This window comes from Prionailurus bengalensis, chromosome B3, assembly GCF_016509475.1.
Source record: "Prionailurus bengalensis isolate Pbe53 chromosome B3, Fcat_Pben_1.1_paternal_pri, whole genome shotgun sequence".
In the NCBI taxonomy this organism is placed as follows: Eukaryota; Metazoa; Chordata; class Mammalia; order Carnivora; family Felidae; genus Prionailurus; species Prionailurus bengalensis.
The window spans coordinates 121,231,488-121,252,823 of record NC_057355.1 but is presented as its reverse complement, the minus strand read 5'-3'; the positions used below and the strand labels follow the sequence as shown (position 1 = coordinate 121,252,823).

The following is a 21,336-nucleotide window of genomic DNA, read 5'->3' as shown; positions in this document are numbered from 1 at the left end:
GGACAAATCCGGGCGCCTCAGGGAGAAGAGAACTGGCACCAAAAGGAGCAGGTCACGGAGCTCTCATCCCTTCTCTGCCCGGGTCAGAGCGCAGGGGGAGAATGTGTCCCACTGACTGCAGGAGTCAGACATCAGCGACCCTAGGCAAGGGTGGCATGTGCGCCCTGAAGTGTTCCCCCAGCCCTTCCACTGTATTTTCTAGTTCTTCTCAATCATCTGGCTGCCCACATTCCAGCCCAGCTGACGCTCCACTCCCTCCCCTCTCCTGCCACAGAGCAAGCCCTGAATAAAGGGACACTGCTGTTCGCCGGTTCGCGGGAGGGCCAGACCTCACTGCTCTCATGTCTGGTCGAAGCAAGCAATTGACAGATGGCAGAGACGAGGTGGCGGCCAAGCTCCACCAGCAGTCATTAAGCCAAGCCAGGCTCCACGTCGTGTCCAGCCAGGCGGCCACATCCCCAAGGATGGCCTCAACTGGCCTTTGTGTGGGGCAGCCAGAGTGAGACCTGGTCTGACCAGAGCCTCACAGAAGCGGGTTTGTGTGGCAGAGAACAGGTCTGCCACCGTCTGTCGCCTCCAGGCACTGGGGACTTTGGAGGCCTCAACACAGCAGCCGCCCTGCCCCAGTGCAGGACAACCCTGGCAGCTAAGCAGCCGACCAGCACCCAATGGGTGCAGAGCACTGGACAGAAGCACCAAGAAGGGAAGGATGTTGGGTCTCCTGTTCTCCACAGCCTTTTCTCCAAGCCGGGCTGTGGCATTGAGGCACCAGGGTGGGCTGCTTTTTACAAATGCAGATTCCCCTACTGAATTAGCATCCACGAGGGCGGGGCCCAGGAATCTATTTTTAATAAGTGTCCTGGATTAGCCTGGCATACACTAAAATCTTAGAAACACTGTTCTGGGCTCCTGGAAACACACTGGGCATTCAGGCCCAAGCACATCACAGAATTTACCAAGGAGGTATAAGCAATCGCAAGACGATACAATGTAAATCAGAGCAAGCTCAGATGCCCTGCTTTACCCCCTGGGATCCGCCAGGGAGCCAAGGGAATGGGCAGTGGCACCACCTCCTCATCATCGCTCTTTGGGGCTTCCATAAACTTTCTAGCTGCTGGCATCTTTCCACGTTCCTTTTCATTTCTCCCTCATCTGCCCCTTTTGCAAACCACACGGAGGGATAGGGAAAAGTACCGTGCGAGGCCTCATGTCCATCTCTAACCTTGCCAAGATCCCCATGGAATGGGGGCTGTTTCCCTCATTTTATAAATGAGGAAACTGAGGCTCAGAGAAGATAAATGTGAACCACTTGACCACTGAGCCGCCCCGGTTGCTGCACCCAAACCTTTGGAGCCATGTGGCTGATGAATATGTCATTTCGAAACACGGGCCCCCAATTCTCAGTCCAAGAGGAGGTCACTTACTTGTAGGTTTTGGACCTATCCAGCCAGATGCCTGAGATCACAGCCCCAAGCATTCCTGCAATGACGATGGTCAGGCCGATTCTTCCAGCATTCACTTCTTCCCCCTGGGAAAACCACAGCCCCAACAATCACCCAGCAATGGGATGAGACATCAGACAGAGCACAGTCACCATGAGGTGAAGGGGCAAGGGCAAGCAACTCTCTCAGCAGGGTGAGATGGCCTTTAAGAAGCTGCCGGTGGGGAGAGAATCCCAGAATAGTTGTTCCTTCCAACCGAATATAACCCTGCATGTGTGTGCATGATCCTGGATGCTGAGGTGAACCAAACTGTCCTTACCCCTACTTTGCAGCAGATTTTTAACCATTTAATCCTTTTATCTTATTTATCATTATTCCCATTTCACAGATGGGGAAACTAAAATACATATATATTCAAATATTCCGTACTTAGTTTTTTTGAGCTCTCAGTGCCAAAAGGAATAGGAAGATAGCAGTTATATAATCTCATTTACTTCTGAAAATTCCCACCATAAGGTTAGGAATCAATATTCCCCACTTTACAGATGAAAAAAACCAAGGCACAGTGAGATTCACCTACTTAGTCCAAGGTCATGAGACATTTATTAAGTGCAGAGCTAGGATCTGAATTCAGACCTGTCAGACCCCAAAACAGGAACACTTTAGCCACAGTGGCCTCCCCCGTCTGCAAGTGTGAGACCTTTGTCCTTTCAAAAGAGGGCTGGACTCTAATAGGACACTCAGTATCCCATTCCCAGGATCCAGCCCTTGCTGGTTCTGGCAACATTTAGGAAATGCTTTCAGATGAGCAACTCCCAATTTTACAAATTAAATATTTCATATGTGATCTATATGTATGTATGTTTACCTACTATATTGCCAGGCACCATGCCATGTGCTTTACATACATATAATAGATATGAATGTATATATGAATACACACACACACACACACACACACACGGTATTATTTACTTTCTAATCCTACAAATACTCTTTCAATAAGCGATTATGTTTCTTTTGTAGAGAGGAGAACGAGAGCTCAGAGAGGCTAACCAGCTTGTCACACAATTTAGTGCCACCGCAGCTAGGGATGAGACCCAGGGCTGTCTCTCTCCAAATCCCATAAGCATACCACCGTACCATGCTGCCTGGAACTGGGGGAAACTAAGGTTAACCACTGCCCCAGCTCCTGCTGAGCCGGACAGAAATCTCACTCTCTACAGATCCAGCATACTGAGGGAACTCCCTTACCGGGTAGTGCAAGATCACCATGCGATTCAGCAGAGTTGACAAGGCATAAAAAGCACCAGCATTCAGACCTGAAAGAGGGAGGGAGAAACAACATTAGGGACAGCCTTCCGCCATGCCAGGGCCGGGGCTAACTTCTCCCTCCAGCAGTTAAGGAGGTCAGAAATTCTTATCCCTGTTGCCTTTGTGACTGGTATCCTCAGAAAGTATAGGGCTACTCTGCAGTTTCTGTCAAAGAAATACTCCAAAGCAACCAAAAGTAACCATTTAGACCATTTCTTAGCCACATGCCACTGCCCTCGGATCCTTTTAACCCTGGCCTGGAGACACAGGCTCTAGAAAGCATTACTCCCAAGCCAGAGCAGAATACATTCCTCTTAAGCACTGACCTATTGACCTGTGGGATCATCAGAACCACTGGACATCTTCACCTCTCTTGATGACCTGTCCCGTCTCCAGATTGCTCCAGACCTTTGATCCCTGACGCCACTCTTTCCGCAGGTGCTTTCTCTTTCCCCATTCCTCCTTCAACTTTCTTCTTGGATTCAACGTCACACAAAATCTTATGTTTGAAACCAGAAAGGACCCTACAGAGCACTTAGCTGACTCTCCTAATTCATCGATTCACCCAACAAATAAATGAAGCACCTGGAATATAATGTAAGAATCCGTGTCCTCGAAGCATGAGGCCGTTTGTCCAAATCTATACGATGAGTTAGTAGCTAAGAAGCGACTGGAACTGACCCAAAGGAGAAAGGGCCTCCTGCCCTCCCTTCATAATAACAGCAATGGCAGTGATGACGACGGTGACGAGGACGGTGAGGAGGACGGGGAGGATGGTGATGGGAGGAGGAGAAGGATGGTGAGGAGACAGTGAGGAGGAGAATGCCAGGAGCACACCATTCTCAATACCTTACAATCCTCATGCCAAGGTAGGTAATGTTCTCATCCCCATTTTATAGATGAGAAAAATGCACACAGTTTCAAAACAAATACGGAAATCACTTTATAATACCCACCAGGAATCTTTTTAATTGTAACTACTTCTGAGGCTCACAAGACTCTCACACTTAACATAAGATACACTTAGAAGAGTGGAAGTAACAGGACACGGCTCATGGGGAGGGGGCAGCCTCAGGAGGTTCCTCTTCAATGGAACCAGTCTATAGAACACCAGACCATGGAGCCGTCCGTAATCATACCTTCTAGGGCCCCACAGAGGACAGGCCGGTGGCAAGAGTCACCATGCTCAGAGTGGCACAAAGGAGGCCTCCGATCAAATATGAAAAGGTCCCCCACTCCAGATAGTCATTTTTAAAATTTTTATTTAAATCCAAGTTAATATATAGTGTAATAATGGTTTCGGGAGGGCCAGATGGTCATTTTTATCACAGGAGGTCATTTTTATCATACGCGATGTTGCCTAAATGTAGTTGACTGACTCCCTTTATCAGGTTCCCAGAGGAAGGAGACACAAAGTTAAGTGAAGGTCAAATTCGCATGCAAAATGAGAAAGGGAGTTTGTCTGCCATTCCCACACTCACACAGCTAGTAAGAGGAGAGGCGGGGCTGGATGTGAACCAGACTCTGTGGCTCCAGGGTCACCAGTCTTAATCATTCTATTTTCCATCCTCACAAAACTGGTTGTCAAAGATTTCCCCAGCTCTGGTTACTGACAACTTCATGTCCCAGCGGGTCCCTGCAGGTCACCTGAGGAACACTGCAAGGTTCGGCTCAGTGCCACCTCCTGAGCGGTACAGAGCCACAGTGAGCTAGAGAACCCAGAAGTGTCACCAAATGTCACTACAACTGCCAAGATGCTTGATTACGAGATGCTTGATTACGAGCAACTTCTAAACCCAAGCATACCTGCCTAACCTTTATGCCACACACATCCAGCCACTCGGAGATTCCATTCCTGAATCAAGGAGACACATTCCTGGAAAGAAGGGTGGGGTGGGGTGTGGGCAGGGAGAAGGATGAAAATGCCCCCTTCCTGCCCGTCACACTTCTCTCAGCCCCTGGTCCCAGTCTAATACAGTAATGGGCAAGGGGACACTCCTAGCCACGCTCAGCTTCAGTGGTCATCTGCTCTCAGTATGGGGTCCAACTGGGATGAACAAGGCCAGTAGAATCCATAGGAAACAGAGGGAAATGATCCAAGAGGACTGGGAGCCAACCTCCAACCCCAAACACCATCACTTTTGTGACCCTGAGAAAGGCAGAGACATACAGTCCCAAGTAGGCTGACCCACGCTATTAAAGCTGAGGGGTTTCTCTCTCTGGGGCTCAATGGTTTAGAGGAATATGTCCCAGAGTGTAGTCCGTGGTCTATCAGCACCACCTGGAAGCTTGTTAGAAATGCAAATTCCTGGCCCCACCCCAGACCCACTGCTGTAGAAACTCTGTGAGTGGTGCTGGGAAATCTGTATTTGAACAAACCCCCCAGGTAATTCTGATAATGCTCAAGTTTCAGACCCAGTGGCTCAGCCAGACTAGTGAGATCTACCAATAGCCATCCCCCACTCTCCCCCAGGCTGGAGACTGAATCAGGGCTAAAGCTAGGAAGGGGTCAAGGGGAGAGGAGCAGGAGTTCACCCTGGAAGGCTGCTGCCATTCTTTCCAACCGTTTCTACAGTCCAACGCTAGAGGAATTAGGAGTTTTTGCACAGTTTCTGAATCAATCTTTAATCTAGGTGTCCCTCCCCATATTGTCAGAGGTTGCCAGACACAGTTAAACAGCACAAGTTCAAACCAAGGGGTTTGACGTCCACATTGAAGGGCAGGAATTGAACTCCACTGTTCAAACCAAGGGGTTCGACGTCCACATTGAAGGGCAGGAATGAAACGCATGCTCTGCCCTCAGTGTAAATTTCCTTTGTACGAATAAAGGTTCCTGAGTGATATTCAGGTCTGATTATCCACAGCAAGGTAAGTCTGTCAGATCAGGGCCACACTCTCTTCCCTGAAAGGCCTGGTCATGGCTGGTATCAGTCACCTGGGAGAAGTCCCTGTCACTGAGGAGGTGGGATTTAGGAAGGAGGAAAGGATGTGTCATCACTTTCTCTTCTTTGTCAAACTGTTTTTCAAACTGTGGTCCAGAGACCACTGGCATTAGAAGGCTTTAGAGTTTAAAAATGCACATTCCTAGACTCCACCCTGAATCTACTAAATCTGATCCTCCTGGAATGGAGCTAGGAATCTGCAATTTTAAAATAACAACAACAAAAACAAAAACAAACAAACAAACAAACAAACAAACAAACCTGGGCATTTCTTAGACTCACTAGAGTTCAGGAATAAATGGCCTTGGGAATACAGAAGATCAAAGACCAGGCCCATGCTCCCAGGTGCTGGGGTTAACATGGTGGCAGCTGGGATGGGAAGGGGCTTCGTGACCATGAGAATGACCCATAACACACCTACTTTAGAGGTCCTCAACCCTGCTGCAAACGAGAATCACCTGGAATGCTTTTTAAGAGCAATTCCCAGGCCCTCACCCAGACTTTCGGGAGTCTGAATGTCCAGAAGAAAGGCAAGGAAATCTAGGCACACACTCAAACAAACACCCCAGGGGATTCTATCATCAGGCAAGCTTGGGAAACACTGATCCCAGATCCTATCTCTAGGTTCTGGATACTGTGTGTTCATTCCCCTTCTGTCCTTCCTTAACTTGTAGTAAACCCTCATTTTAAAGGGCCAGCCTGACCTCACCAAAGCTCCAGGGAATCATGAGAAGGCTATTATTCCCACTCTTAAGCAGGATCTTAGTGGGGGCCATAAAGCACCTATGGAGGTGGGGACAGTGGTAAAGCCCTTGAGAGCCCCAAGGGAAGGTGTCTTTGAAGCTCTGAGTTTGGGTGCCCAACACTGAAAGATTATTCAGAAGCATGGCTGAAGGCAAGGCTGGGAGATAACATGGAAAAGTAGTCCCTTTGAGGACATTCTCTAGAAGAGGAGCCTTTTCAACAACTTTTTTCAGCATGGCAGTTGTTACGCCATTGATGATGATAAGACAGCAGGGGAGGCCATGTGAAAGCAAGGCCTAGGGACCCTAGGAGAAGGTAGCCAAAGAAAGGTTCTTTTCTTCACTCCCACCACACCCTCTGTTGATACACATCTGAAGACCCACCCTGACCCCAGACTCTGGCAGATCTGTGGAGAATCTGGTTCCAGCCCTGTGTCTTCCTGCATTGCCAACCTTGGAGAAGGGATTTCTCCCCTTTACTAGAGGAGGACACGGTCTCTTATTCCTGTGATATTTCAGCAGCATCAAACACAACCCCATCTCTGCTCCCCTCCCCTCTAAGTTGGGCTGCCGGATTTAGAAAAAACAAAAACAAGGGTGCCTGGGTGGTTCAATTGGTTGAGCATCTGTCTGCCTCTTGATTTCAGCTCAGGTCATATCTTGTGGTTCCTGGGATCAAGCCCACAGTCGGGCTCTGCACTGGAGCCAGCTTGGGATTCTCTCTCTCTGCCCCTCCCCTGCTTGCACTCTTTCTCTCTCAAAACAAATTAACATTTAAAAAAACACAATACATCCAAATACATTTGAATTTCAGATAACAATTTTTTTAGCATAAATATGTCCCAAATACTGAATGAGACCTGTTTATGTTTATGCTGAAAAGAATGTGCTGTTTATCTGAAATTCAAATTTAGCCGGATAGCCTTTATTTTATCTCTCAAACCTCCCTCTAAGGGTCTAACCAGAGGCCTACAGGAAAAAGCCCCTGGAATTCCTCCAAAGCCTTCACTGGGTCTGCTCTGGGCAGCTGACTCAGCAGCTTGGAGAGGCACTTGGAAAGCCACTATGAAGACAATACTGGACATCCCGCCATCTACACAGGAGCTACTCCCTACTTGGTGAAATCCAGTTCAGACCAATGAAAGTATGTAGGACATCAGCAAACTTACCAACACAACAGCAGTATGGATTCATGCAGCGTCTATTTGCAATTGCTTTAAAAGCTTTCATTTCCACTCCTATGGGAAGCAAATTTGATTCCTATTTTCCAAGAGGAGGATAACTAGAGAGACAAAGGATGGGCACAGGATGGGTGAAGGAGGTACTCTCAGTAATTGGCAGAGCTGACATCAAAATTCAGACTCCTCATTCCTTATGTGCCAACTCTAAACTCACCATTCCAGCACCTGAGGCTCTTGCTCTAAGATATGTCCACCCACGTCCAGCAAATGTGCCCATGAAATGCTATCATCTGCTCGATTCTAGCTGCATGCTCTTAAGTGCATATAATTCAGAGAACAGAACATCAAATGTACAGTATAAAAAGTATGAACCATCTTCTTCTTCAAAGCCCAACCTGAAACTTCAAGAAGGGTGGGGGGAATTCTGGAGGGCTTCAAAGCATCTAGTTGAATTTATAGAGGGTTTTGTTTTGTTTTGTTCATAATTTGGAGCACTGATTTAATTTGGAAGAGGACAGAGATTCTTGGGTGGCTTCAGTGCCCAACACTGCCTTTACATGACCTATAAACCTCAGACAGATACACTAAGGCCAACACCCCGTCACTTCCAAATCCCAAAGATGGCTGGTCAATGTAAGTTGGTCCTGCCTCAAAAACCCCAGAACTCTAGATCTGCAACTTAGAAGAAGACAACCCCCTGGCAACTGGTCTGGAGAACTGAATCTGAGGAAGGACATACTCCCCTAGTTAGACCCAAAGACCACTCAGGCAAGTGGGACTAAAAGAACTCTGGCTCTGTTTCTAAGATGCTCCTTTCTGCATGGGGAGGCAAAATGGCATGGTGGTTACAAAAATGGGCTTTGGTGTCAGACAGACAGAAATTTAAATCCCAGTTCTGTTGCAGGGCGCCTCGTGGCTCAGTCGGTTGAGCATCCAACTTTGGCTCAGGTCCTGATCTCACGCTTCATGAGTTTGAGTCCTAAATTGGGCTTCCTGCTGTCAACACAGCCCACTGCAGATTCTCTGTCCCCCTCTCTCTCTGACCCTCCCCTGCTCATGTGCTCTCTCTCTCTCTCTCTCTCTCTAAAATAAACATTAAAAAAAAACACAAAACCCCAAGCTCTGTTGCTTGCTAGCTGTCCATTTGTGGGCAAAGAACTAAATAGAGCCTCAGTTTCCTCATGTATAAAAATGCAATGGACTTAAGAACCTATGTCATGGGTTTGTTTTGAAGATAAAATGTGATAATCCATGTAAAGCACTTAACATGGTGCCTTGACACACAATAATAGCTCAATAAAATCTTTTCCAAATCTGTGATTAAGCCTAAGAATCATTTCCTTGTTGGCCAAGAGCCTTGCTGCCAAGTCCAATTATCTACATGGAAAAAAGGCTTGCGGTTTCTGACTATAATGAATGGGCATATATGCAAACATCCAGATTAGTTTCACTCCCTCTCACTGGAATAACCCTAGGCCTTTGATTCAAAAAGTTAATAAATTCTATGGATACACCATGGAATCAAATGCTCCCAAAGACTCAGAAATGAATTGGGTTTTTTGGGCTAGCATGATCTCAATTTCAATGACAATTTACTCCCACCCTTTCTCTCCTAGCCTCCTGGGACTCCCAATAAGCATATGTTGGTTTGCTTGATGGTTTCCCACAGGTCTCAGGGTCTCTGCTCATTTTTCCTTATTCTTCCTTCCTTCTGTTCCTCAAACAGGATAATTTCATTTGATCTATCTTCAAGTTCACTGATTTTTTTTTTCTGCTGCCAGCTCAAATCTGATTTTGAGCTCTCCAGTGAATATTTCATTTTAGTTAGTGTATTCTCAATTCCAGAATTTCTATGTGGTTCCTTTTTGCCCCTGTCTTTATTTATATTTTTACTTAGTAAGACACTATCCTCTATTTTTCTTTCATTCTTTAGGCATGGTTTCCTTTAGTTCTTTGAGTGTATTTATATTGCTGATTTATAATCTTTATTATGTTCAACATCTGGGCTTCCTCAGGAACAGTTTCTTTTAACTGTTTTTTTCCTTTTCCCCTTTGTGTATGGGCCATACTCGTATGTCTCACAATCTTTAGGTGAAGCTGGACTTTTTAAATACCATATCAACTCTGGAAATGAGATTCTCCTCCCTCGCCAGGATCTGTTGCTGCTGTTTGTTTAGTGATTTTCCTGGACTAATTTTGTAAAGTTTGTATTCTTTGTCACGTGCAGCCACTGAAGTTTCTGCTCCATCAATTTAGTGGTGAGCTAATGTTTAGACACAGATTTCTTTAAATGCCTTAAACTAATTAGTCTCCACCTTTGCCCAGGACATCCTCTGTGTGGGGGCTGGGCCTCTCCTTCCAGGCTCCAGCAGACACGTGACAACTCTGCCTTAGCCTTCACTTCCTCCTCGCGTAGAGCCTCAAGGTGGGCCAGAGGTGAGAGTTTAGGGCTTTCTCAGATCTTCCCTGGGCAGGTGCATGTGGACTTCTAGATTCCTAACAATATGTCAGAGGTTTCCAAAGCCCCTCTGGACGTCTCAGTCTCTAGATTTTCCTTGCAAGATTTTTGGCCAGCCTCCTGTTTACCCCCAACTGGTATTATTCCCTTAGGCAGCTATGATGTTAAACAGGGATTGTTTTCAACAAATGCCCTGGAAATAGCGCTTTTCCCACAGAACAAGCTCTGAGTCAGCTTAAATAAAGGCAAGTCCTCTGAATGGGGTTCTTCTAAGGAACTGTCAGATATCAAATAATCACCTAGGGATGGGGCTTTTGGGAGAGCTCCAAAATTGTTTTTGCCCCATCCGGTGGTTGTGAGGCTGCTGGTTCTAAGTTCTCACAACTACCACGGCTGCGAGGCTGCTGGTTGTCAAGGCTACCACAGAGACTGGGAGAGGCGGATTGGAATAAGGCAACTTAAAACACAAAGCTCACTGTTCTTACCATTATTCAGCCATTTTTTCTTAAATAGATGTCCCTTGGGCTGTTGCAAGCCTTTGTTTCAGAGTTCTGAAAATTTGATTTTGACAATGTTTGCCGGTTGTACTCTTTGCTTTATGATAGAACAGATTATCCAAGGTCCTCACTCCACTATTCCAGAAGTGCCTCCCTATCTATTTCCTGTGTGATCATTTAACCCAATAGATGAGTGTCCAGAAGTTTAAAACCACTTTGCCAAATTAAAGACCATATAAGCAAACAGCCATGCAAGAGGGAAAGAGGAGGAGTTGCTTTGCTCCCCTGCCTCTAGAATGAGATCATTGCCCAGTTATCACCACCATCATCATTCTCTTCCATAGGAAATATTTATGAAGCACTCATCTGCCTCAGAATCCCAAGGGAGGCCCCAAAAACCCTGTTATCAGATGCAATAAGGTTTATGGTTATCAAAGGTCAACACACTTGAGATGTTTAACTCGAGGAAAAGCGAAAGTTCTTGGAACCATGGAATCCTCAGTAAGAAAGGGATCCCGAAGGTCATCTGGTTTTATTGTCCATCTATACAGCCTGATACTCTCTACAATATCCCCACTAAGTGACTGGTCCCATCTACACTTGAATACTTTCCAGTGATGGGCAACTCATATAACTTCTTTAGTTGGGCATCTTAAATATTGGAAATTTTGTCTTTATATTGTGGTTGAATGCAGAGACGTATTCAGAACTGAAAAGCTGGAGAGAATGCGAAATGGAGACCTGAGACCTTGAAGACCCATCTAGCACTTTTCTAGGTGAGAGCTCGCTTATTTTTTTGTGAATGACTGAAAAACAGGTGTGTGCCTCTACTGGGGATGATACTACCTCTTACCTAGTGTCTCAGCAGATAAACACTTTAATTTAGATAAAGTGCATGATAAGCCTAACAGGAAACTCTGACACAATTCTAGAAATGGGTATAGGCATTAAGCATGTAGACTTTGCAGTTAGATAAACCTGTCTTGGCATCCTGACTCTGACAATCCGAAGCTGTGCGTTCTTGAGCTACTTACCTAATCTGTCTTGAGTTTCAGCTTTCTCATCTGTTAAATGGGGATGTGACGGGAGTCCAATAAAATCATACATGAAAGGTCTTGGCACATAGTAAATGCTGTTGTTGCTTTAAAATTCAAGGTTTGCGACCCATCAGAAAACGTAAGGTTATCGCCAACTGGGATTTCACCGAACATAAGTTATGTCAAACCAATCTCATTTCTTTTTTTCTTATGGTTACTAAGCATGTTACACACTTGTTGACTCTTGATTTTAATCAAACAAACTACTAGATTAAATGGCCAAATGGAGACTGGACAGCTGTATAGCTGAATGGGTCTGTAAAGACCCTCTTTAATGGAATGCCACGAAGCTCCGCCCTTGCCCCTGTCTGGTCCTCCATTCTTAGTAAAGGTTGGAAAGGAGCCACAGAAAACACCATGTTGGAAAGGCAAGCTGGGGCACCTGGGTGGCTCAGTCGGTTAAGCATCTGACTCTTGATTTTGGCTCAGGTCATGATCTCGCCATTTGTGAGACTGAACCCTGCGTCAGGCTCTGGGCCGACAGAATGGAGCCTGCTTGGGATTCTCTCTCTCTCCCTCTCTTTCTGCCTCTTAGTCTCTCAAAATAAATAAATAAACTTAAAGGGAAAAAAAAAAAAAAGGAAAGCCAATACACCAGCATAAATGTGCAAATGTATCTTACCAAAAGCCAAGAAAGTAAAATGAAACAGGGACATTGTCTCGCATTCAGGTAAAAAAGGAGTCAGTGTTACAAGATGAAGGAGGGTTGGTTGAGGAGTAGTTCCTGTGGCAGCATTCATGTATGCACTCATTCATTCTTCATTCATTCATTCACTCACTCAACAATTGTTAGAGTATCCCCACCAGGATGGCCACTGCTAAAGAACTATAAAGATGAAAAGCCGTAAGTCCCCACTCCTAGGGTGTTCACAGTCTAGTGGGAAGACAGACCTGGAAATGTTCTTTTTAATATTTTTTTTATTATTTGAGAGACAGAGAGAGAGAAGTGGGGGAGAGGCAAAGGGAGGGGGGGGGAGAGAGAGAGAGATAGAATATCTTAAGCAGGCTTCATACTCAGCACAGAGCCCAATGCAGTGCTTGATCCTATGACCCTGGGATCATGACCTGAGCCAAATCAAGAGTCAGACTCCCAACTGACGAGCCATCCAGGCCCCCTGGAAGTGTTTTGTTTTGTTTTGTTTTGTTTTGTTTTTTAATGTTGAGTGTTAAGATGTACCAGGAACAGCACAATAAAAGAGGTAAAGGTCACCTAATACTGCTTTATAGCAGTGATACTCAGGTGAGACTTGGAGAATCAGCAGGCATTTTTGCCAGACAACCTGACGTGGGAAGGAATGGTTTTCTAGAAGAACTTTACAGAACAGGCAAAGGCCCTGAGGCACAGCTGACTCCCTTGGTTGAGCCAAAGCAATGACTACACACACATTTGGGATTTGGAAAGAGTAAGACACACAGACACATTGGGCCTCTGGCCTTACATTCTCAGTTTAAAGACGTTCCTGGACACATGTGCACCTTACCGTAGGTAATGACAAGCAGCACAAAGTTGAGGTTTCTGAAGAGCCGGACAATGGAACTTAAGTACGAAGCATCAGGGGACGCCAAGGCATAGCTCAGGGATTGGGCCCTGCTGGGGGGATGTTTAGGCTTCTCCTTGAATACTGAAAGGAAAGAAACGGAGAGATCACTGCAAATCTTTGTAGCCCCACCCCTGCAGAGATGACACATGGACAGGGGCTGGCTCCCTCATCTGAGAATCAGCTAAAACGCAAAAAGGCAATATTAAATCTTCCATTAAATCCTTCAGCCCCTACTCTCTTGAAGCTGTTTCTCACTGCCTGTGGCTGAGTGAGTGATCCTTTGATGACTTTTTCTTTTTCTTAATGGCCTCTGGATGGTGCACTCGCTGGGCCTCCCAGGCAGTGTTCGAGGATCAAGGAGTCCCCAAATAAGCAGCAAATAACACACAGCAGAGCGCTGAAAGTAACAGACTAGTAGTACACGGGTAGAAAGGAAGTGAGAGCTGAGGCTTTGGGATTAGTGAGCCCAGTGAATAGCTTAGCACCGCAGCCCCTCTTGGGGGGGGACCGGACTGTGTTGCCCGTGCTTAGCCCAGAGCCTGGCACACGGCAGCCAATAAATACTTCCTGAATAAGTGAAAAGATCTTCTTGTATTGAAAAAACCTCAAGTCCATTCCCAGTTTGTCGGAGTCTGAGTCTGATATGTGCCTCATGAAGAGGCAAGAGGATTAATACACATACCCCTGCAGGAGTGGTCACCGTGACAGGAAGGACTGGGGAGCGACAGTGGGGAAGTCATTCATTTTATGTTCGATTTTCAGCACAGCTGGTACAATCGATTTGATGGCCCTGATCGCTGTTCAGTTCTCTGGGGGTAGATAAGTTTAACCAGCTGTTTGGCTAAATTGCCCCCCCCCCCCCAGTTGCACCCAGGCAAGCTGCATGTAGCCTCCCCCACATGCCATGAGAATGCCCCTAACTCCAGTTAGAGGAAGCTCTGGAACTGAGGCTTACTCCCTTGAAGATCAAAGAGATCTTCACCCCGCCCAGAAAACTTTCCAGCCCTAACTTCAGAGCCCTGCTTCTTCCTTCTCCAGAAATAGTCCCGGATAACTTCCTGCCATTAGAAACCATTCATCCATTGTCTTGCCTGTTCACCTCCCCTTGCAGCAGGGGAAAGAAAGCAAGGCAAGAAGTTATTCCTTCTCCGCAACAGCAAGTGTTGGTTCAAGGACCTAGCAGCCACGAACCAGAATCCAGATCAGATTTTTCAATTCCTGACTCAACGGGCCACTATCTGGCTTGATAGTAAAAATGTGAGAATGTAGAAATGTCCTGGCTCCAAGGACTTCAAAGGCAAAGCCCCAGGCCCTCATCTGCTACAAACACAAGCATCCGAAGTTGGGCACATTGCAGTTTGAAACTCAAAGTCTGGTTGAGTAAGAGGGGCCCAGACCAGACTGTTCTTTCTGTTCTGTGGCTCTCACCCACAGCCCTATAGCTTCTCACCCTCCCAGAAACAGCAAGTCGTCTGCCCAAGATACCCCACCAGCTTTGAAAGGCCATCAGACATCAGACTTTCTCATCTTGGACCCCGGGGAGAGAATGCCTCAAAGAGAACATGTGAATGAGCCACAGGATTATAAAACTGTGTTCACTCTGACGGTGACAATGGCAGGGAAGAGTGAAACCTTCATCCCGTGAGATGGAATGTTAGCCGGTTAACCTTTAAAGACTAATGACTAACTGACAATGAAAGCCTCTGCTACGCTCTTTCTGAATTCATCACAGCACATGTAATATCACTCAGATGATAAAAGAGATTATAAAACGTATTAACCAATACCGCCATGATTAAATGCACATGCACATAAAACTAATAATAGTTATCTGAGGTTGGTAGTTGTGATTAACTAGTACGGGTTAAGTTAATAGTTAGTTTTTTTTAATTTTAATTATTTTATTCATTTAAAACAAATGTTTTAATGCTTATTTTATTTTTGAGAGAGAGAGTGCACGAGAGCGCATGGGGGAGGAGCAGAGAGAGAGGGAAACACAGAATCCGAAGCAGGCTCCAAGCTCTGAGCTGTCAGCACAGAGCCTGACGTGGGGCTCGAACCCACAAACCATGAGATCACGACCTGAGCTGAAGTCAGACACTTAGCCAATTGAGCCACCCAGGCGCCCCTATTTTACTATTATTTTTTAAGTAAGTCGACCTACCACATGGGGCTTGAACTCATGACCCTGAAGGGGGTGCTTAGCTGGCTCAGTCAGTAGAACAGAGGACTTTTTTTTTTTTTTTTTAATTTTTAAAAAACGTTTATTTAGTTTTGAGAGAGAGAAAGAGCACACGAGGGTGGGGGATGGGGCAGAGAGAGTGGAGGACTGAGGGTGTGATGTGGCTCTGCACTGACAGCAGCGAGCTCGATGCAGGGCTCAAACTCACAAACCATGAGACCGTGGCCTGAGCAGAAGTTAGACACTTAACCAACTGGGCCGCCCAGCCGCCCAGAACATATGACTCTTGATCTAGGGGTCATGAGTTAAACCCCGAGATCAAGAGTCTCATGTTCTACCAATTGAGCCAGCCAGGCACCCTGGTTATTCTTTTCTTTATGCTTTTTTTGTATTGTCTAGATAGTTCCCTAATGAGCATGTAGTCCTCTTATAAGTTTTTTTAAAGCCTCGAAAAACATGGTCCCCAGGCATTCTCGCGTGAACCTACGAGACTCTTAGTGTTTGCAGATCAATTCTGTTTTATTTTGTTTGGTTTCAGAAATTTAAAGTATAGAGTTAGACATAGACAAGGTTAGGCTTGAATCCAATCTCTGCCACTTACTAGCTATCTAATCTTGAATTTTTTACTTACCTCGCCTTAAGTCTCCTTTTCCTCTTTGTTCAATGGGACTGATAAGGGTACCTTCACTCATAGGGCTGTTGAAGATTCAAGGAGATCAGGCATGCTTAGCACAGTGTCCGTGATATATATCATAAGGACTCACTGGGGTTTCATCAAGAGGGTCAGCAGCCTGCCCGTTAATTCTGGTGAGGTTTTATTGGGGAACCGGTTAATTACAGTTACACCTTTACTGAGCAGCTAATAAAGTACACGGGACCAGCTAGCACTGTATTGGCTAAGATATCTGAAGACCATTAGAAGCCTGACCTCCAGTTTCTATAAATGTCCATGGCATTCTAGGGCCATGTTCACAAGGCCCCCACCCAAGTCAGCAGAACCTCCCTGCCTCCTGTCCCCCCATCAGTGTACTAACGACCTTACCGATGATGACAAGGATGAAAAGCAGAGTGGCCACGCCTCCTATTATGTAAAACATGATGCTGATGTGGTAGGCAAGCTTGTCCTGGTCTTCGATGTTGGGTACCAAAACAGGAGGGACCAAGAACCCAATTGCAATTCCAAGCTATAGAAGACAGAGACAATCAATCACAGTTTCCAACAGCCAAGAGGTGACAGCACAAATTTAAGGAGACTCCTGATAAGAAACATAAACCCTAACTTCCAGTCCTTCTTAAAACCCAAACAGGGATTGTTTCCCCCTCTCAAAATACCAGAGAGATCTTTCTTTTGATTGACAACTCAACTCTTTGTTGATTGACAACATGCCCCTGACCATCCTAATTAGCAATACCTACTGAAAAAAAAAAAAATCATAGTTGGGGTTCTCAACACAGGCTGGCTCTTCTCTAGCTACCGACTAATGAACAATCGTTCCAATACTTCCATCTTTATAGTAGACCAAAAACAATGCCGATTTTTTTTCTCACTGAATTTTCATTTCACTGATCTGTCAACCTAGAGCTGAGAGACAGGTTGAGGGAAAAATTCTACATCCTACAACCCCAAGAACTTGCAATCGGTAGGAGATGACAGCCTAAAGTTGTTACCACATTCACAAATGTGAAAGCTTAAGTTCATTGTGTAAATAACTTATAATTTACAAAGCATCTGTAGTGTGAAGTCACATGCCACTGCGTAAAAATATACACACAGGACACAGGGACATGAAAACTGGCTATAAACACACATATACACACACACCAACAAATTAACATATCTCATACCTGTCTTAGAGTTCAAACTCCAGTGACCTGACAGATAACACGACTTGGGTGTTTCGAAGGTCAGAAATGCCTTGATTCAGTAGTGAATACGGGTGGCACAACTCCCGAAAGCCCTTCTGACACACATAATACCAAGGCAGAAATTGGAAAATAGCCTGAGAACTCAGGCAAGCCTCAAATTCCAAGAGTGAAGGAAGATGAGGAAATCTTTTGTCTTAAGGTCCCACTTGTCCGTTAGTGTACTTGAAAGGAACTGCAGGTAGAAAGCAAGATGCTTTCAGGCCACGCTATAACACCATTCACCAGCTTCCGATCTGCTGACCACCTTGATTGGTTTTCCAGCCTGTCAGTTACAACCGCTCGGGATGGTGGTTCTCAGTTCCGGCATTGTTGCAAAAGTCATCATCAATAGGCTCAGAGTAGGGGTCTTCCAAGTATGTCAATATATAATCAAGAAATCAAACAGATCTTTAAAGCATCTACTATGTGAAAAAGTACTCTGCTAGATATTTTACCAAGGTGCCAAGGTACCAAGGTATGTGACAGGGTTCACACCTTCAAAGAGCTTTATAATCTAGTCGGGCAGGGAGTTTAAAACAGAGACACAAAAGATAATACAAATGGTGATATTTGTGGATTGAAATGACACAATAGTATTGTTTGAAAGTTCCTTTGTCATCCTCTAGTACAACCTGATTATTAAAGGGCCAAGTGGCGGCTGAGTGAGGTTAAGTTCTGGAAGGTAAGTGATTCATTCAGGACCACAGGACTTCTAGCAGAGTTGGGATGAGAAAACACATCTCCTGGCCTCTCAGGCCAGGGCCTCCTCCACTGGGCCTGGCACGGCCCTCCAGGGCTAAGAGCCTTGAGAAAGGGCCACATGAGCAGGCTTTCCCAGAAGAGAAGATATTTGATATCCTTGGAGCCTCATCTGATCCTTGGTCACAATGATTTGCCAGAGTTGAATCTAGCTTCTTAAGTGCTTATCTCCAAGACTTTAAAGGGTAAAAGCCAGCCCTAGACAAAGGGACAAATACAACTGCCACAGCTCAGAAACAGGGCCCCTGCAGGTCATAGCTGGCCTCCTACACACTTCAGCGTTGGAGACTTAGACATGGAACAGAACCCCGGAAGGTCCCTCTTGCAAGAATGAGAGAAGACATGAGATATCATTCAAGGCTCTGTGATTCTTTCATTCCCAAAAGGACCCTGATACAAGCTAACCAAGCCTCAGTAATCTTCTGCCTTGAGAAGTAAGTTCTCCCAGTTGGCTCCACACTACACACCTGATCCCTCAGAGACTGGACTCCATTCTCAGTCTATACACTAGGCCTGAGTGAGTGTTATTCTACCCCCAAATCCAGCACGGACACCTTCTCCAGCCAGTAGGACACAGCAACCAGCTGTAGGGGCCTGTGGTGACCCAGCCAGATAGCAACACTGCCTCGGTACCCTTTCTCCAGGAGGAAACTGGCTTTGGACATACTTTCCTGGGCATTGTGGAAACCAAAAACATAGGGACTGGATTGTCAACTGCTGCGTCTTTTGGTTTTTTTCAAGACATATTTATTCCTGCTTCTTGAGAGTTGGGTTCAGTGAGAGGGTACAGCTCTACTCGGCTCCCACTTCTCAAGTCTATCCCCTGGTAGGTGCTCAGTCATGGAGGCTAGTTGGACAGATGGACGGATGAATGGACAGATGCTGGAAAACTCTCATCTACACAAAGCTGTCAGTATCACACAGGTCTGCCCACTAGGGTCCATGTTCTTTCTACAAACCACATTGGACTCAGAGTGGTAAGGAAATAAATATGTACAGGGGAGAGGAGGGAGGATGGCTGTCCATTTCTTAAGCATCTACGGTGCACTGGGTATCTAACAGAACTTATCCTTTTTATTTAACCCAAGAAACTCTACAAAGAAGACAACAATGAGAAACAATGATGGTCCACAGCCTGCCTAGGGTCACACAGGCAGCCAGTGGAAGAGCTGGCCTCCTAAACCAGTTCTGACTCCAGAACCTGACCTCACCTTCCATCTCCCATGACACGTTGGTATACTAGTCAACACGGAAGTCTGTATTTTCACCCATTCAAATTCTGTCATGAATTTTCAAGGACACCTCAAGGGTAAAACTCAGAGACCTGCAGCCCAAGTCAATACGAGATTAAATCAAAGAGATGGGAGGGTGCTACCCAGACACCTCTCCTGCACTCACAAAACCCAGACCCAGGCCATGAATGTAAATGATGAAAAGTCATCATTAACCGGTTTGACTTGGTTTATGTCCTAGTTTTATCATCCTCAAGAAAATATTAAGTCATGGGCAAAATACACAATGGGCAGTCAAACCGGTTTCAGTCTTAGCTCTTCAAGAGCTTACTCTTTAAAAATTGCTTTTAAAGCAGGGTTCGAAAAATAAATACAATACGATAAAAGTGGAGTTAGGTTCTCTTCATTTCTACAGAACCTATAGCAACATTTCCCAATGTCGCCGGAAAAGGTCTCCAGCCCAACCCCATTGTGATCCTTCAGGTCTGGGGTTTGTCCTGAGTACTTGTAATTTGCATATGTAGGCAAGCATCAAGGAAGCTTGGGTGACAGTTTGGGCGTGGGTCTCCCAATGGCTTCCATGGGGATAGGCTCCCGGATGTTTTCCCTGCTCTGCAGCCAGTGTTATTTGCAAAAAGTGATTGGATTATGTCCTTCCTCTGCTTAAAGCCCTGCAGTAACTTCCCCTTGTTTTTAAATTAGGTAAAAACCTAAACACACCCACAGGCAAAGTTCTGCACACAGGGTCATTTGGTCCCGGTCTGCTATTTGCTCCCTGGGACTCTATCACACCGGCCTCCTTTCTGTCTTTCATTTTTTTTTTTAATTTTTTCTTACATTTTATTTATTTTTGAGAGAGAAAGAGAGCACAAGTGGAGGAGGGGCAGAGAGAAGGAGACACAGCATCCGAAGCAGGCTCCAGGCTCCGAGCTGTCAGCACAGAGACCGATGTGGGGCTTGAACTCACGAACCCTGAGATCATGACCGGAGCCAGTCAGTTGCTTAACCGACTGAGCCACCAGGCGCCCCTCCTTTCTGTCTTTCAGATGGCCAAAGCATTTTGGACATGCCCAAGGATTTTACACCAGCTCCTCTGGCCAGACTAGAATGCCCTCCCGCTCCATTTCACCGGGTAGATGCAGACATCCGTCAGGCCTGAGCTCAAGCCGCACTTGTTCAGGGAAGCTTTCTCTGATGTCTCATCCGAGGTCAGGCCCCACACAGGTAGTTTTATATTTGTATGATTATTCAATGAACACCTGTCTCCCCAATCAGACTATAAATTCCACAAGGGCAGGGCTCACATTTATCTCTAGAACCTAGCAAACTAATCAGTAAAATACGGCGCTTTTCACAGAGTACCTCGATGCTCAAAATAACCCCAGAAGGAGGGGTGTGTGACATTAACCCAACTTTATGGACGATGAAGCTGAGGCACAGAAAAGTGAAGCGACGTGCCCAAAGTCACACAGCTCTAGGTGGCAGAGCCTGAGTGTAAATACACAGTAGTTCTGTATCCCGAGCCTGTGAGCCTAATCACTATGGTTCACTTCACCCCAAAGAAGGTGTTTAACAAAAAATGCGATGAATCAAAGGATGAGAAGGCAGGCTGGGATGCTCAGTGTTCATTTTCTATTTACTTCTGCCCTCTCTGCAAACCCAAGGGTGATATCTAAACACCACTGCAGTGTCACTGGCATGAGTACTTGCAGAGCAAAGGTCATAGTCAAAAACACATCTGTGCAGCCTGAGGGGTCTGGGTAACAGCAAAAGGCCACACTCCGTGTAATGTGCTACTTGTCATTCTTGCTTATTACGCATTTGGCAGAGCATAAATAAACCCAGAGATCCGCCAGGCGGCATCGAAGAGGGTAAGATTTCCACACTTAATCCACTGCACAATACAACACGTGCTATGTTGCCTCTGAGATCCACGGAACCACTGTCCCCATCACCAACCACAATGGGGCATTCAACAAAGCCCCAAGTCACCACTGAGTCAGAACCGTGGCACAAAGCTTGCCCTCCCAAGTGCTGTGTGGT

At 45.9% G+C, this 21,336-nt stretch overlaps 1 protein-coding gene across 2 annotated transcripts in view; it reads right to left on the bottom strand.

Annotated features, from left to right (window-relative positions):
* FLVCR2 (FLVCR heme transporter 2) overlaps window positions 1-21,336 on the bottom strand; it is a 54,965-nt gene that overhangs the window by 9,691 nt on the left and 23,938 nt on the right. For both annotated transcript variants that reach the window (XM_043556674.1, XM_043556673.1), the window contains exons 2-5: window positions 16,440-16,581; window positions 13,156-13,296; window positions 2,697-2,764; window positions 1,425-1,528 (exon numbers count right to left, since the gene is read on the bottom strand). In XM_043556674.1, coding sequence (XP_043412609.1) covers window positions 1,425-1,528; window positions 2,697-2,764; window positions 13,156-13,296; window positions 16,440-16,581 — 455 coding nt within the window. The remainder of the gene's footprint in view (window positions 1-1,424; window positions 1,529-2,696; window positions 2,765-13,155; window positions 13,297-16,439; window positions 16,582-21,336) is intronic.